General features: G+C 46.4%; 1 protein-coding gene across 1 annotated transcript in view; it reads right to left on the bottom strand.

Annotated features, from left to right (window-relative positions):
- Positions 1–8,985, bottom strand: part of FAM117B (family with sequence similarity 117 member B) — a 79,350-nt gene extending 70,365 nt beyond the window's left edge. Inside the window, exon 1 of the mRNA XM_059727080.1 lies at positions 8,318–8,985. Coding sequence (XP_059583063.1) covers positions 8,318–8,894 — 577 coding nt within the window. The 5' untranslated portion in view covers positions 8,895–8,985. The remainder of the gene's footprint in view (positions 1–8,317) is intronic.
- Positions 8,986–16,220: the final 7,235 nt, after the last annotated feature.

Here is a 16,220-nt window from a genome sequence, read left to right as displayed (position 1 = left end):
ACCATCCCCTACAAACAGCACTGGTCTCAGCACTTGGCTGGTGCGACTCAGGCAGCACCACTTGCAGGGGATGGGGTGCGTCAACTGAGCCCAGCACCATACCCATCCCCTGCAAGTGGCAATGGGCTTGGCACTCAGCTGGCACAGCCTCACTCCCTGCAAGTGGTGCTGCCCAGGCTGCACCAGCCAAGTACCCAACCCAGCCACACCACCCAAGTGCCAAGCCCAGCCCTGGCCCTATCCCCTGTGAGCAGTGCTGCCTGGGCCATACCAACTGAGCGCGGAGCCCAGCACTGTTCGCAGGGGATTGGTTCTTGGCTGGCACAGTCCCATCCCCTGCAAGTGGTGCTAGGCTCAGCACTCGGCTGGTGCAGTCCAGGCAACGCTGCTTGCAGGGGATGGGGCCACACCAGCTGACCTGTCCCCGCCCCCTATGAGTGGCAATCGGGTACCTGGCACACAATGAGGGCACAAAGGGGCCAGTATAAACCAAACCCATATTTCTGATTTAAAAAAGTTAGGTGGACTTATGCACAGGATCTATGAAATTCCTACCTTTTTGGATCAGAAAAATAGGGTCAGCTTGTATACTGGGCAACCTATACACTGTGAAGTACTGGAGTTCAGATCCACAAGTCTAATTCCTTGGGTTTTCTTGTCCTCCACCCCTTGATTGTTGTTGGCTTTTTTTTGGGAGGGGGGGGTTGTTTGTTTGTTTAGTTTTTTAAATAAAGCAGGTAGTTTTTATTCACCCTTGTCCAGTCTTCTAGGATCTTACACAACCATTAGCTCCGAAAGACAATTACTACCGACTCAAACTACCTTAGCCAATACCCAAGTACTCTAGGATGTTGCTCATCTGGCCCTGCTGATTGGAAAACATCCAGATTATCTAAATGAGGGGCAGCAAATATACAGCCTATGGAATTTTTCTACCCAGCCCACCAGTAGTCCAGCAGGCTATCAGAAGTTGGGGAGAGAGGAAAATGTAGCCTGCCAGAGAAGTCAGGTTCCATGGATCCTGGTAGATATAGTCATTATCATCAGCAGGTCCCCAGTCCTCCACCACCAACCAAATGGAGCCCCAGCTGCAATCTGGTTCTGGGCCTATGCTGCTGCCCTAATGCAGACCTACCAGTCAGTTCCTGCTGACCCTGCAGATCTGGTCTGGGAGGAGCCCCTATTGTCTGGATCCAACCTGGAGCTCAGGGTAAATTTGACACCCCCGATCTAAATGAACTTTTAGATGTTTTCCCCTACTCTAAGCTTCCCCCCACCCCCCACTGCTAGTTGTGCTTGTCATCTTACAGTGAACCTTGTGTGTGTCTGTGTGAAGGCTGAAGTAAAAAGCACTAAACACTAGAATATAAATCACATCAATTACTCATGGTATTACTCATCAATTACCACCATATAGTCAAATATAATAAAAAAATTCTTGGTCGTCTTTTACTTCTAACATACTTACAGATTGCTTTCTGTTTACTTTTATGCCTTTTACTAGCTGTAATCTCAATTTGTGCCTTGGACTTCCCAATTTTCTCATTTCATGCCCATACTATACTCTTTTGCTCATTCTTAATTACACAGCCAAGTTTCTTTTTGCGAGATTCTTTTCTAAGTTTAAAGTCATTGAGGGAACTTACTGTTACACAGCATAGAAGTGATATTGTAGCCACGATGGTTTAGGAAATATGCAAGAGGCAAGAATTTTTGTGGGGGATACCTTTTATTGAACCAACTGCATGGTTGAAACAGACTTTGAAAAGCTTTCCAATGAAGTGCATTCTTGCCTCTTCACTGTTAATCCAAGCTCTCCTGATACCCTTCCCATTGGAATAGCATGCTCTTGTGGCCTTAGGGCCATGGAATCCTAGGGTTGGAAGGCACCCTTAATGATATTTGAAGTCCAAACCCCTGAAGAGATGCAGAACGTGCTATTTCTAAACAATTCCTAATTGCTTAAGATACAACCAACTTGCCTGGACTACTTTCTCCCCTTTGACTTCCCCCATGGGATCCTGCCTACCAGTTCCTTGAGTTAATTAGTCTGTTTTTCTGCAGTCCAGTGTTTCTATTCTGCTGTTCTCATTTCTTCTCTTAAAATCATGAATTCATTCACTTTGTAAATCGCTGCCACCTCAGCAGCATTCCACATCCAGATTCTCAATCAATTTCTCCCTGTTATAATGTAGCAAGTCAAGAATAGATTCTTCTCCACTATCTATAACAAGTTGTGTTTCCAACACAAGGCATAAACATACTAGACTATCTGTTACCCTCCAAGCAGATATCACAGTAATTAAAGCAAGTTAAAAATATCAAATTGTGTGATTTAGTGACTCCAGTTAATTGTTTACACTAAGTCTTGCTTTTCCCTCTTCTTTTTTCTTCAGTAATTCTTTTTTTCCTGGCTTAGTTGTCTATGGCCCCTCACAGACATTAATTCCCATTGTATGTTTGCCAACGTGCAGAATCAAAGACCTGAATCACGGGCTCCCCACACAGTGGCACTTCTAAGAGACAATGCAGGAAGCACAGCGTTGGGGACCAGTCCCCTATGCCATACTTTCCATGGCACCCTTTCATCTTGTCAGCAAGCAGGAAGCCTGAGATTGGAGAATGGCTCTCCATGTTCTGGAATGTTCAAAGGGTGCCTTTGCAGCTGGCTATACATGCAGGGAGCCTGAAATCAAGGGGCAGCTCCCCAAATATCAGGCTCCCCGATAGCAATACAAAGGGCTCAGGGGCAACTCGGCACCAGGGAGTGGCTCCCCACATGGAAAATTAAAGTGCAATACAAACCACACACAAAGATGTTCCACATTAACTGTGTGATGAATTGCTTGCATATGTGGCATAGTAAAGTGTACACATATAATGCCTAAAATAGACATCTACAATTTTACCTTAATTTAGAAAGTTTCAATAGGTTTGCCTCCTATTTCTTTCTGTACATCAGAAATAAGTACCTGGCTGTCCAAGTGGTAGCATTCACTCTGTTATGTACAAAGACATTTTCCAACCCCCAATGCAGAATCATTTCTTAACCTTTACTTGTACTTTCCTAAAGTAACAGACAACAGAAGCCTCAAACTGGCCATTTGGCAGCTCCTTACTAAATCTCCCTCCCTTCCACCTAGCAATATAGCTGAGGGTGAGGCAACTGGGGCAGCAACTTTGAGTGCCTGCCTTTTTGGAGGGGAAGGAGGGACACAAAAGCAGCCTCTGCTGCAGTGGTGCCTGATCATGCTGCCACAATTGGCATGGCAGGAGCCAGCACTGCCCTAAGCACCACGTGGCTGCCCCAGACGTGCAGTTATGCTTCAGCTTTCAACTGCTAAATACTCCCATTATGTTTTTCCTTGCACTACCAAAAGAAAACATCCTGAACAGACAAAGAAGGAATAGTTAGTCAAAGGCAAGTGACAAATATGTGAGGGGCTCTCCCCCACCCCAAAGTAAAATGCCAACACTTAGGCTACAGTCAAATTGGAACAATGGAAAAAAAACAGCTTAACACCAAGAAGCGAGTGAAGATTAAGGGACTGTTACTAACAGGTCAATTAAGTTCTAACTCAGTTCAAAATCCCCAAGCTAAAGTTGAAAGATCTTTAGCCACATCTTAGTTTTTCAGCTAGCCTGTTAATTTAAATCTGAGTCAAGCCAACTCCCAGATCCTGCCAACTCTCCATTTGAAATTTCTCTTCAGCTATTTGCTGGAGAAATCAACACTTTAACATAAAACTAAGCTCAAATTCTACAAAGTTATGGTATCAGCATCTAAATTTAAAATAAGCCTTGAGGTTAGACCAAATAACTTCTAATCTCCCAACTTGTGGTTGTAGTTTTATGTTAAAGCCTTCCTTAACTGATCCAAAACCAGGAAAGCCGAAATTAATACTGAGCAACAAGTTTTGAACATCTCTGTGTAATGGTCTACATGTATTCATTGGCCTAATTCCATTAGCTAAACCACTCTTCCATGTATTCATGGTTGCTACTACTCCAAGTTTCGTCCAAATTACAAAAGAAAAATGTAATTCAATCAATTTTAACAACTGAACACATATCTAAGAAGACACTATTTAGCATCAACAGTAAAAATAATATAAACAAACTAAGAATGCCAGGACAAAAACAAACAAGGTCTAGAATACTTTGATTCCTAGTCTTATTTAAATGCATGTTATTTTACAAAGTATTTCCACATACTTAACAGAAAACATAGCTTCTCTCTATAGGCATATGTTTACAGACAGAGACAAATTTTATTCCACCTATTAGACATCTCAGTGGGCTTAGGCACTTAAGTCTTATTCTATTCCACTATGTTCAAGTCCAGAAAATCCATTAATGCACCTACTTTTGTAACATGCCAACATATTACCCTGAAGACTGAATCAGCAAAAAGGTAGCAAAGAGGACCCAGCCATCAGTTTTCCAGAAACTCAAGCAGGATAGATGAGAAGCACACTTGGGGAAGTCAGGCGGAAGGTAAGGTAGGGTGGCACCTTAGATACCAACTGGTTCAGAGAGGTACGAGCTTTTGTAGGCAACAACCTACTTTGTCAGATGTACATGACAAAGTAGGCTGTTGCTGATGAAAGCTTGTGCCCCTCTAAACCAGTCAGTCTCTAAGATGCCACCCTAACCTTACCTTCTGCCTGACTTCCTCAAGTGTGCTTCTCATCTATCCTGCTTTATTTCCTGGAAAACTATTCTACCTTCCACCTGACTTAGATACCAGTCTACTTATGCCATTAAATAGATGGAATAGAATCGAGCCCCTAACCTGTAAACAGACACAGCATTTATTCCAGAATCCTACAGACGGAAGTGCAGAATCTTGCTTCAAGTCCCTTTGAAATACGCGTAATAAGAGTGTGCTAATATTTTTTCCCCCCACCCAGGACATGGCTGTCAGTTCACCTGCCAAATTATTGCACTTTTTCTTGGGAGAAGCTACATGGGCCATATGCTCCTCTCTGGTGGAAAAGTAGCAATGCAGCTTGGAAGGGTGACTGATGTATGCTTGCCTGTTTCTGTCTGGATCAAACCCTGGACAATCAGTCCCATGTCTAGTTACAGCCTTAGTGACCAACATATCTGTTTCTTTCTAGACCTCAATTCTTACATAAACTAAGAAGCTAGCTTGACAAGACAGTGGAACAGGCTGCTGGTTTTCTAAAAGATTATTTAAAGATAGATCAGAAATTAGTTTGTTCTGGTCTAATATCCCAAGACAGAACTCCATGAACTTCCATTCAAGACACCAAGTTTAAAAACAATCTTGTATCTCACTCTCCTGGCCAGATTAGGCATTAGAACTAAAAACTGAAATTCAGTGTAAGGGAGGTGAAAGAAATTAAATCATTGCTTTTAACAGTTTCTAGGATTAAAATATTTTTATATTGGCTTTAAGGTCTTCTAAAAAGTTGTATATTAGTGATTTACGTGAGATAAATGCAAACCTCTGTGAAGGAGAATCCTTTAAGACAGGGGTGTCAAACTCATTTGGCCTTGTGGGCTATGGGCTAGTAAAGGGGTGTGGGGCCAGCCTGCAAGCTAGATCAGATCTACAGGCCTAAGCACCAGAGCCAGCAGCTCATGCAGTGCACACCCTGGACCACCTCTGCATGCACTATGCACCGGTACAATCAGAAGCTTACATGAAACCAGTACATGCTGCATGAGTTGCCCATGTCAGACTGGCCCTACATGCTGGCTCCAGTGGGTGGGTCCAATCTGAACCAGCAGCCCCAGAGCCCTTGTGGCAGGACACCACATGCAGCATACACCCCAGATCAGCCACCTAGAAAGAATGCAGCATCCAGCCCATGCACTACATCTTTGATGCCTCTACTTTAAGATTTTACATATATACAGTATAAATAAATTAATCCTTTTTATCCTGTCTTGCTACAGATGTTATTGCTGTTTCTCTCCCCAGATGTCAGAGAAACTGTACTCGATAAGCAATACCTTCATTAAATGCATAGCAGTTTTCCAGTCCCACTTAAATTGAGTATATTATATTTCCTTGACAAATATGTGTAGAGCAAATTTACTTGAAGGCTTCCAGGGGCCATGTAAAGGATGGGGAATAAGAAGAAATAAGACTAGTATCTTCTCTTAAAAGCCATGTAAAAAAAAAAAAATCCATGGGTCAAGTATCTAACTAAAGAAGTGACCCACATTTTACAGGGATTGAGCAATCAGCACTTGGGTTAATCTACCAAGTGTTAGGCATCTAAATATGGCTTTAAAATGACTAATTTTGGATATCCAAATTTCAAAATACTGATGAAGTTTTAGCACTAGCAGAGCAGGTCCTACAGAAAGTAAAGGAAAGTTTGCTTTGACTTAAAAAAAAATCTCTCAACAGTTCTCTCTTGCACTGCTTATCTCTCACACATGATTTCATCAGTCTACCCATAGATACATACAGCCTGTAATGCTTCAGGCAGGGAAGGGGCTGTTCCTCTAAATAATTATTTTTAGAAGTTCTGCTTAGCATCACTCATAACTAACCTTCTACATTGTCTGAAAAAAGACAATGTCTCTCTCAATACAACAGACTTAGGGACTCAAACAAAGCATGCTACCAACTTCTGGAAGGCATGAGATCAAAACAGAGGAAGGAACAGGTAACAAAGGAGTCACCTAGTTACAGTTTTGGCACTGTTCTTTTACACTTCAATTAAGCAGACAAATTTTACTGGAGATTAGCTTGATTTCCACTGTCAAGAAGCTGTAGACAAGGTATCCCGAGAACCATGGCAGTTGATTTTGGCTAAGGACCCCAACTTGGGACCTCTGCCTTCACATACAAAGAAAAGCAAGAACTGAACTCTGACTATATATTAATAGCAGAAAATGACAAGAAAGCCGGTATCAGGAGAAAGAGAAGCCAGGGTGGAAAGATTAATCAAAACAGCTTTGGTTTTAGAATTAAACGAAGCACGTTACACAATTTGATGTTTATCGGTGCAACTAATCTCATGAGAAAGTAATTTTTTAGCAGCCAAATTTGCTGCCTTGAAGTCACACACTTTACAATGTTGCAGGAAAGTGTTGCTCATACAATTTCAAGCAAGCTTTTACCCCAGGGCAAAATAAACTGCACATACAAGCTTGTATTTTCTTCTTTTGGCTATCACTTACCCCTCAAGTTTTAATGTCATTTGGTAAATACATTTTAATTCTGCAAATACAGTATACCAATAACAGCAACGTGCATCATTCCCACTATACTTCCTGTCTTCATTACACTGTGAACTTTATTATACCCCTCCAGGTACACACAATACTGGTCACAGTTAATGGGAGGGCATTACACATATTTGGGGAGGGGAAAAAAAATGACAATACCCAGAAGTGCAAGCCACCTCCTCCTGGACCAGACATGGACACTGCTACAGGACAACCAAGGAACTTTGGGGCCACGTAAGGGTCCTGCTACATGTTCAAATGAAAGCTAGATAGAAACCAGCTGCAGAGCTGTTACATATTTTCAAGCACTAACTTTATTAAAAGAGGCAAGCAGCTATAGCTACATAATCATTTTTATCAGGTGATAATTACTTTGTGTGTGCAGCCAGTCTAAACTTACTGCGCAGTTCACCAGCTCATTACACAATAATTACTTCATATGTGCAGCTGGTCTACATTTACTGCTTTCATAGCTTGTTAATTCAGCACAATGCATGGCAATTACTTTGCACGGTGGCTGGCCTTACTTCACGTGCGGCCAGTCTAAGTTTATTGCGCAATTCACCAGTTTGGTGCGCAATAAATCACTTTACACATGTGACCGGTCTACATTTATTGCGTGCTTCACCAGTAAATTGCGTAATACACCACACGTAGCAGTGCCTCAAAGGAAGATGTGGCGTCCAGGCTGCTCGCAGGTCCTGCAGCTCCCAAGTTCACGTTCTGCGCAGAGGCTGACCATCACCTGCATGCTCTGCCTACGCTTTTTGCTTTCTAAGCTGGAAATACTACAAGGAGAAGAGTGTAAAGAACTCTTTCAGGGGCAGCCGCCACACCCGCCTCACCCTGCGGTTCTCCTAAGGAAATGGGTCCCACTCAAAACCCCTTTGCCCACAGGTGGCTGAGTGGCCATGCCCAGGTCACACTGCCCTTCCACACAAAACCCCTTTGCCCACAGACAGGCGGGGGGGGGGGGGGGGGGGGGGGGGGGGAGGGTGTGTGCACGTGGCCTCCCCTTGGCTCTTCTAAACCCTTCCCCCCAGCCCAGAGCAAGGCTCGCAGACCCCCCCCCACCCCGGCGGCCTAACCCCCCAGCGCTTACCTCGGGCCCCCGGGGAGCTGGGGCTCTTGCTCTCAGGGGAGCTCCGCGGCGGCTCCGGCGAGCGCCGCCTCTGGCGCTGGCGGACGCGGCCGGCAGCGCCGCTCCCCTCAGGCGGTGGCGGCGGCCCGGGCGAGGCGCAGGGCGACGAAGGCAGCGGCGGGGCGGGCGGCCGCGGGGGGCTGCCCCTGGGCCCCGCGCGCGTGGGGCTGCCGCGCGAGGACGGGGCGGGGGCGGAGCCGCCGCCACCGCCTCCCCCCGGCGTCTGCGTGGCCACGGCCGGGCCGGCGCGCGCGCCGCTGGTGTTGGCGGGCGCCGCGCGCGTGGGGCTGGCGCTGCGCGAGGCGGGCGCCGCGCGTGGGAGACCCGCCGCCCCGCCGCCCCGCGTGGGGCTGCCGTGCTGCTGCGGCTTGAGCTGGAAGGGCACTGTGGCCCGCATGGGCTGCAGGCGGCTGCTGGCTCCCCCCGGGCCGCCGGCGGCCGCGGCAGGGGTGGGAGCGGCGGCCCCGGCGGCGCCCCCTCCCCCCAGGCCGGCGGGCGGGGTGGGGGAGCCGTTGCGCCTCACGCGCGGGTGGGACATGGCTCGCGCCGGCGCGGGGAGAGGGAGCCCGGCGCGCGGCGCTGCTCCCCGCCGAGCCGGGCGCTAGACGCCCCTCGCGCTGCCCGCGGCCGAGCCGACTGCTCCGTGCGTCTCATCAACAATAGTGCCCCGGCCACCTGCCCCGCCCCCCGCCGCCTCCCATTGGACACGCCTCGGCCCCGCTCCCGCCGCCGCCGCGCGCCGATTGGCTGCGGCGCGCGCTCCTGAGCAGCCGCGTGTAGAGGGGGGGCTCTTAAAGCGGCCCCGCGACCGTTGGGGAAGGGGGAGGGGCGGGGCGGGGAGGGGAGGTGGGGACACTGTCACCCACTCGGGGCGGCCGTGTCAGTCCCGCCCCCGCCCCGCAGGGCTCAGCCTGGCAGGTGGACACCCGGGGAGGGAGTGGTTCCGCACAGGGCGGGGTCCGCGGCTCCCCACTGGGGCTCGTGCCCCGCATCAAGCGCTGCGGGGCTGCCCTCTGCCCTGCATACGTGCGGGCTCGCCCCCGGGCTCTCCCCCGCGATCCCCGCCGTACACGCTTGCTCCCTCACAGCTTTGGTTCCGTAGGAGAAGCCGCAGTAGTTTTTGCACCCCACGACTCACGCAGCGTTTGCCCTATGTTTTGTTCCTTCCAACTTCCTCCCGTAGGTCGGGGCCCGGCCCTCGTGCCCGGAGGCGAAACTGGGGCAGAGGCAGACAGAGGGGCCGCACTGAGACCCGCGGAGGCCCACCTCGCCCCACGTGGGCAGATCAAGGGCTTTGGAAAAGGGGTCCAGGGGGAGGCGCAGCGAGGGGTCCCACACAACACACAATTGTCTCCAGTTAGAAAGACACTACAAGCTGTACGAGTACTCTAGGGCAGCATTTGTCCACCCGTGGGTCGCCACCTAAAAGTGGGTTGCACAAACACATAGAAGGGCTGCAAACAAATTTAAAAAATGGATTCTCCTTTCAAGGAGAAAAACTGTGGCTTTTCCCTTGCAGAGGTCCAGCATAGGAGGGGCTGCTGGGGGCGGCCCTGCCCCACACACTAGGAGTGGGGGGCAGCGGGTCGGGAGTGAGGAGCGCTGCGTCGGGACTGGCCAGTGATGTTTGCATGTGGGTCCTGGAACAAAAACGGCTGAGAACCCCTGCAATAGGGGCCTCGGGCTGTATCATTCGAGTTTTAAGATTGAAGCACAAACAAAGCAAGTTTTACTGGAATGAGTTAAAAATCAATCTGCAGGCTGTGAAATAGGAGCTTCATCACCAGGAGCAGCTAACAGACCACAGAACTGCAAAACAAAGGATAACCTGATCGGTGGAATATTAACACCATTAAAAAAAAAAAAAAAAGGAGAGAGGGTTGTTAACATCTTTGGAATGAAGACTTTGGAAGGGATCCGGTAGATTATGATGAGCCTTAAAGTCAACAGACTCCCTCAGCACTCCTTGACTCCAAATGTTGCTGCCACTGTGAAGCAGTTGGTTTTAAATTTGGGGTGCATCAGGAATCAAAGCAGGGGTGCAAGTGCACCGGTGTTACCCCCCGATCCACCCCTGACAGCCCAGATCCTCAAAAAGTATTTAACAGCTAACTCCCAACGGAGTTAGGTTTTCGGCACCTAAATGCCCCTAAGAATCGGGGCTTTCAGTCGTACAGGAAACTGAAAAAAAGAAACTAAAAGAACTGAAGCCATGTCTTTGACCTGATGCCAAGCTGCCAAAGCATCTTTCACAAGAAGCCCATCATCATCCATGGAACCATCCAATTATTTTTTACCAAATTCAATAAATAAAGAGAAGCGTCACCACCTATGTACGTAGTTACTCTCCTTGTTTGGCAACAGAGACGGGGGAGGACCTAGCTACATTTAAAACCTTTCTCCCTATTGATGCAAGTTTATTGTTATCCTCGACATTGCTACTCATATCCCCTCACTGAAATGTGTAAGTAGAATCTTTAGTTGGCTTACACTGTAAACCTCTGTTTTTACAGTAGAGGAAATGAAGCCATCTAGCAGACCATAAATCATATTTGGGATACAAGGAAAGGGCCTCAAGTCATGAAGAAATTAAGTCCTTCTTACTACCTTCCTTTACCACAACTGGCAATTTACTCTTCCTTCTCCACTACTGAAGATGACTTTCAATACCCACAACACTCTTAAGTAATGGCTTGTAAATTGGATGTTGCAATTTGGTATCATCATTGTGATGACCTATTTATTGAATAATATACAACTGTAAAATTAATGCTTTATTTCATACAGTGATTAATGATGCATTTGCTATTACCATGTAAGGCCCAGTCTTCAACCGTATTAGTGTCAAATTGGGAATATTTAGTTAGTAAGAATTATTTTCCTTGTATAATTTTTTTAACACCTAATTGCAAGATTATACAAAGATATTTTTTTAGAAACAGGTGAAAAAACACCCCACACATTTAAGTCTTTTCATGCTTGTGCCAGGTATCCAGACAGACGAGCATGAACCAAGTCAGGAAGTGCTTAGGATTTAATCATTTATGCAGAAATTCTGCATACAAAGTAATGTGGGGAAGTCTGATAACAAGCACAATTTACATATATATCATTTTAACTAGAGTACACTATCTGATCTTCAGTGTATTCCATAGATGATATTCTTTGGCACAGACTGCTAGGATTATTCAGTGGATGTCCTTAAGCTATTATCAACTTATGAGATGGAAACAAAGATCATCAACAAAGGGGGATGGCTGCATTACAAAAAAGCAATCTTCTCTGCTATTTACTATCTTCCTCTAGTGCTTGATGTTAAAGATGAGTCATGTTAATGCAAAATATAAGGTTAAGAAATAGCATACACACGTCAGGAAATTCGTCAGTCAAGATTCTTGCAGTAAAGCTACCTTGACCATCTTATATTTCTGACAGTATGTTTTACTCTTGAGAGGAGGATGGAGTCTAGGAAACCTTAGAGTTCTAATCTAAACTCAAATATTTCTTTGAATTCCTTGGGCAAGTCATCTTAATTTAAAATGTGAGTGGCCTGACTAAATCCTTATTTAAACAGTTAAATAAAAGTGACCCCATTTTATGATGTCATTTATGCCCAAGGCACTCACTGCCTTCATTGAGAATTGCAGGTGTCCAACTTCTGAAATTTAAGCTAGTTTTATTTATATCACTATTTCTAGAATTAGATACCTGTAACGGCCCAGGTTTCTCATCTGGGAAGTAAGGATAACATTGCTTGCATCACAAGAATGAGGAAGATTAATTAATATTTGTAAAAACATTTGATTAAAAATGTTAGCATAAATGTTAGTATTTTTAATGTTCTTGTCCCAGAAATGCATTCCTGTGGAGAAAAATCTTTTAAGTATACTTTACAAATGCAATCCTCAGATACCTTAAATGCTCCTCTCAACTTCCACCCCATCATATGTCAACTTGATATCATTGTACATACATTAAATAACCCTGTTTTGTACTACAGAAATATTGCATGCAAACACTTCTGTGTATATGTAAATAGAGAATAAAGTTTTCTAGTCTATTCTCTATTGTCCATCTTTCATCTTCCATTTCTATCAGGTGTAACTGATGACAAGCAAGATTACCTAATAAGGCCAAAGCAAATGTACAGGTCATGCACCACAAATACATAGCATTATAAGCACACTACAGAGTCAGGGGGTAGAAACCAGTGGACAGCCAAGAAGCAAATAGACACAAATACAAAATAGGATCCTGACTGCTACAAAACAATTTGTGTACATACTACAAGGAAGGGGGGGGGGGGCGGCACGTGACAGAGGGTGTTTGGGGTGGACCAGGGGGAGATATTAGGCATGATAATTTACATTGACATGAGATCCTGCTCTCTATTGCACTGAAACTCAGGTAGGACTTACTATAGTACTTCTTATACTCTAAGAAGTTAGATTATGGATTGCAGAGGATGGTTTGGATAGTGATGATCCTGCCTCATGCAGGGGGTTGCACTGAATGACCTATGGAAGTCCCTTCCAGCCCTATTTCTCTATGATTCTATGAAACTGGAAGCCATAGAAGAGAAGACTTTGGGGAAGATTTCCATTCCTTGAAAAACAAACTCCTATGGCCTTCACACAGTTGCAGTTCTTACAGTGCATCCAAGATGTTACAAAGTGCAATGAAAAAGCAAAAGGTCTCTGCAACATTTTACCATTAGTTCAATCACAAGTTAGACTTCAGGAAGGCCTTCGATATGGTATCTTAGACTTCAGTGTAACAGGAGGGACGTCAGGGTCGCCGTGCTCTCCCCTGCCGCCTCCTTCACTGTGCCAAGCAGCCTTCTTGCACCCTCCGATTCTCGCCCGCCACGTCTTTGATTTTCTATACTTTATAGGGAGGCTACCTTCTGTCCTCTTGGCCACAGTTCTCCTGTCATGGGTGTCTCACGTGCCCGAGCCTTATGGGCTATGCGTGGCTCCTACCACCCCAATACCACGCCCCAAGCCTCACAGATGTAAATGGACGTTATTCTGTCCCTCTCTCCATCTTCACGCCCTCTATGGCACTCGGGCTCTCTGTAGTCCTGTCTATCTCTTTTGCTCTCTCTCTTTCCATGCCCTTCTCTCGAGTCTGTGCCACCCTGTCTCTCGGGGCCTTCTCCGTACGCCGCCCTGTCTCTCGGGCTCACCACAAGGCGGCCCCCTTCTCTGGGGCTCACCACACCCGCACTGGGGCTGCTCAACAATGCCCCCTTCTCTGGGTTTCTCAACTGCCCCTCTCTGGGGCTGGGGTATATGTACCCTGTATGCAGCGCCCTCACTGGCGCTGGGGTCCCCACACTATTGTGAGTCCCCTATGAGGCCTCCTCCAGCCCCTTATAGCCTCACCCAAACCACCGGTCATAAACAAACAGTAACATAAACACAAGTCCCTGGGCTACAACGCAAACATAAGCCTCCAGCCAAAATGCGCTCAGGCCTACCAGGGTTCTCTATCCTCCTGCGGTGACCAACACTGCTCTGGCATTCCCACTCAGCTTCTCTTTTCCCCCTGGCAGGGAGCTCCTTCTGCCTTGGCTGCTGGTAGGGAACTGCTACCTGGCCTCCTGCCTGTGGTTTATATAGGAGCCAGGCCCTGCCCCTTCTTGTCAGCTGGCTAGGCAGGTGTGGATCATTAGCTCCCTCTAGTTGCCTCAGCAACCAGCACCTGAGAAGTCTTCCTGGCTCTCTCAGTAGCAGGCACCTTAGTGCCCTGCTACATTCAGGAAGGCCTTCGATATGGTATCCCATCCCATACTGGTGAACAAGTTAAGAAGCTGTGACTTGGATGACTACACAGTCCGGTGGGTGGCAAATTGGCTAGAGGGTCGTACCCAGAGAGTCATAGTGGATGAGTCGGTATCGACCTGGAAGGGTGTGGGCAGTGGGGTCCCGCAGGGCTCGGTCCTTGGACCAATACTCTTCAATGTCTTCATCAGCGACTTGGATGAGGGAGTGAAGTGTACTCTGTCCAAGTTTGCGGATGACACAAAACTGTGGGGAGAAGTGGACACACTGGAGGACAGGGAACAACTACAAGCAGACCTGGATAGGTTGGACATATGGGCAGAAAACAACAGAATGCAATTCAACAAGGAGAAATGCAAAGTGCTGCACCTAGGGAGGAAAAATGTCCGGGACACCTACTGCCTAGGAAATGACCTGCTTGGTGGCACGGAAGCGGAAAGGGATCTTGGAGTCCTAGTGGACTCCAAGATGAACATGAGTCGTCAGTGTGACAAAGTCATCAGAAAAGCTAATGGCACTTTATCGTGCATCAGCAGATGCATGACGAACAGATCCAAGGAGGTGATACTTCCCCTCTATCGGGCGCTGGTCAGACCACAGTTGGAATACTGCATGCAATTCTGGGCGCTGCACTTCAAGAGGGATGTGGATAACCTGGAGAGGGTCCAGAGAAGGGCCACTCGTATGGTTAAGGGCCTTCAGACCAAGCTCTATGAGGAGAGACTAGGGCACCTGGACCTCTTCAGCCTCCGCAAAAGAAGGTTGAGAGGTGACCTTGTGGCTGCCTATAAGTTCATCATGGGGGCACAGAAGGGAATTGGTGAGGTTTTATTCACCAAGGCGCCCCCGGGGGTTACAAGAAATAATGGCCACAAGCTAGCAGAGAGCAGATTTAGACTGGACATTAGGAAGAACTTCTTCACAGTTAGAGTGGCCAAGGCCTGGAATGGGCTCCTAAGGGAGGTGGTGCTCTCCCCTACCCTGGGGGTCTTCAAGAGGAGGTTAGATAGGCATCTAGCTGAGGTCATCTGACCCCAGCACTCTTTCTTGCCTATGCAGGGGGTCGGACTCGATGATCTATTGAGGTCCCTTCCAACCCTAACATCTATGAATCTATAAGTTAGTGTAATTATGTTATTCCAAATACCTTTGTCCAAATACAAGTAGGCACCTCAAAGGCTTGTTTTCTGCCTTAAAGTTTACTCTCCAGAAAAAATCCTGTTGTCTAATTTCCCACCTACATTTCAAGCAAATTGATGAGCAACACTTGTATTCAACTTCATTCTTTATATACTAGTACTATACATTCATTTGAGGCTAGGATCATTCTTAAAATAGATCGTATTTTTGAATGGGCTTATACCAACCCATTTAACCTGAGATTGAGGAAGAAAGCACAAACAACAAAGACTTACTACAGAAGAGCATTACAACAGTATCTGAATCAGTAGCCCGAGATACAACCAAATTCAATATCATACAGGAGAAAAGTAGATAACATTCCTCTACCTTCCATTCTAACCCAGATGTATACCAACTTTCCTATTCCTCACCTGTTTTGCTTCATTTTGCACAGGGAACTTTCTCACATACAGACCAAAAACAAGAGCCAGGGCAGTTCTTACACCCTGTTGAATTCCAGTACGAATTTGCTCCTACATGAAAGAAGAGATAGTGGAAGCAACACTTTTATTTGGGCACCTGCAAAGGTTGGCAAACTATATCATTCCACTTTGCTTCACAGTGGTTTTTTTTGCTTATTTAAATATAAAGATTATGTCACTTACAAATTAGTTGTTGAAACTAATATGGCGGGGTTTTTATGTACCCATATTTTCATACTGATGCCCATAACTATCCATATTTTCTTTCCAAATGTTCATAATAATGCCATACCTGTAGTTTTTAACAACAAATACTGTAATGTCTCTTCAAAGAATTAGAGACCAAGTCTATGCCTGATCTACAGAGCTAATTTTTGCCCCTACTTCTTTTACAGAGGTCAAGTATAGGTTGTTTTTTCTTGTAGCGAGTGTGTGTAGGGCTGGGTGTATTATTATTAGGAATTTTTTTTCTCT

The sequence above is a fragment of the Alligator mississippiensis genome, chromosome 4, assembly GCF_030867095.1.
Source record: "Alligator mississippiensis isolate rAllMis1 chromosome 4, rAllMis1, whole genome shotgun sequence".
NCBI lineage: Eukaryota > Metazoa > Chordata > Crocodylia > Alligatoridae > Alligator > Alligator mississippiensis.
The sequence above is the reverse complement of the archived record's forward strand: the minus strand, read 5'-3'. Positions and strand labels throughout refer to the sequence as shown.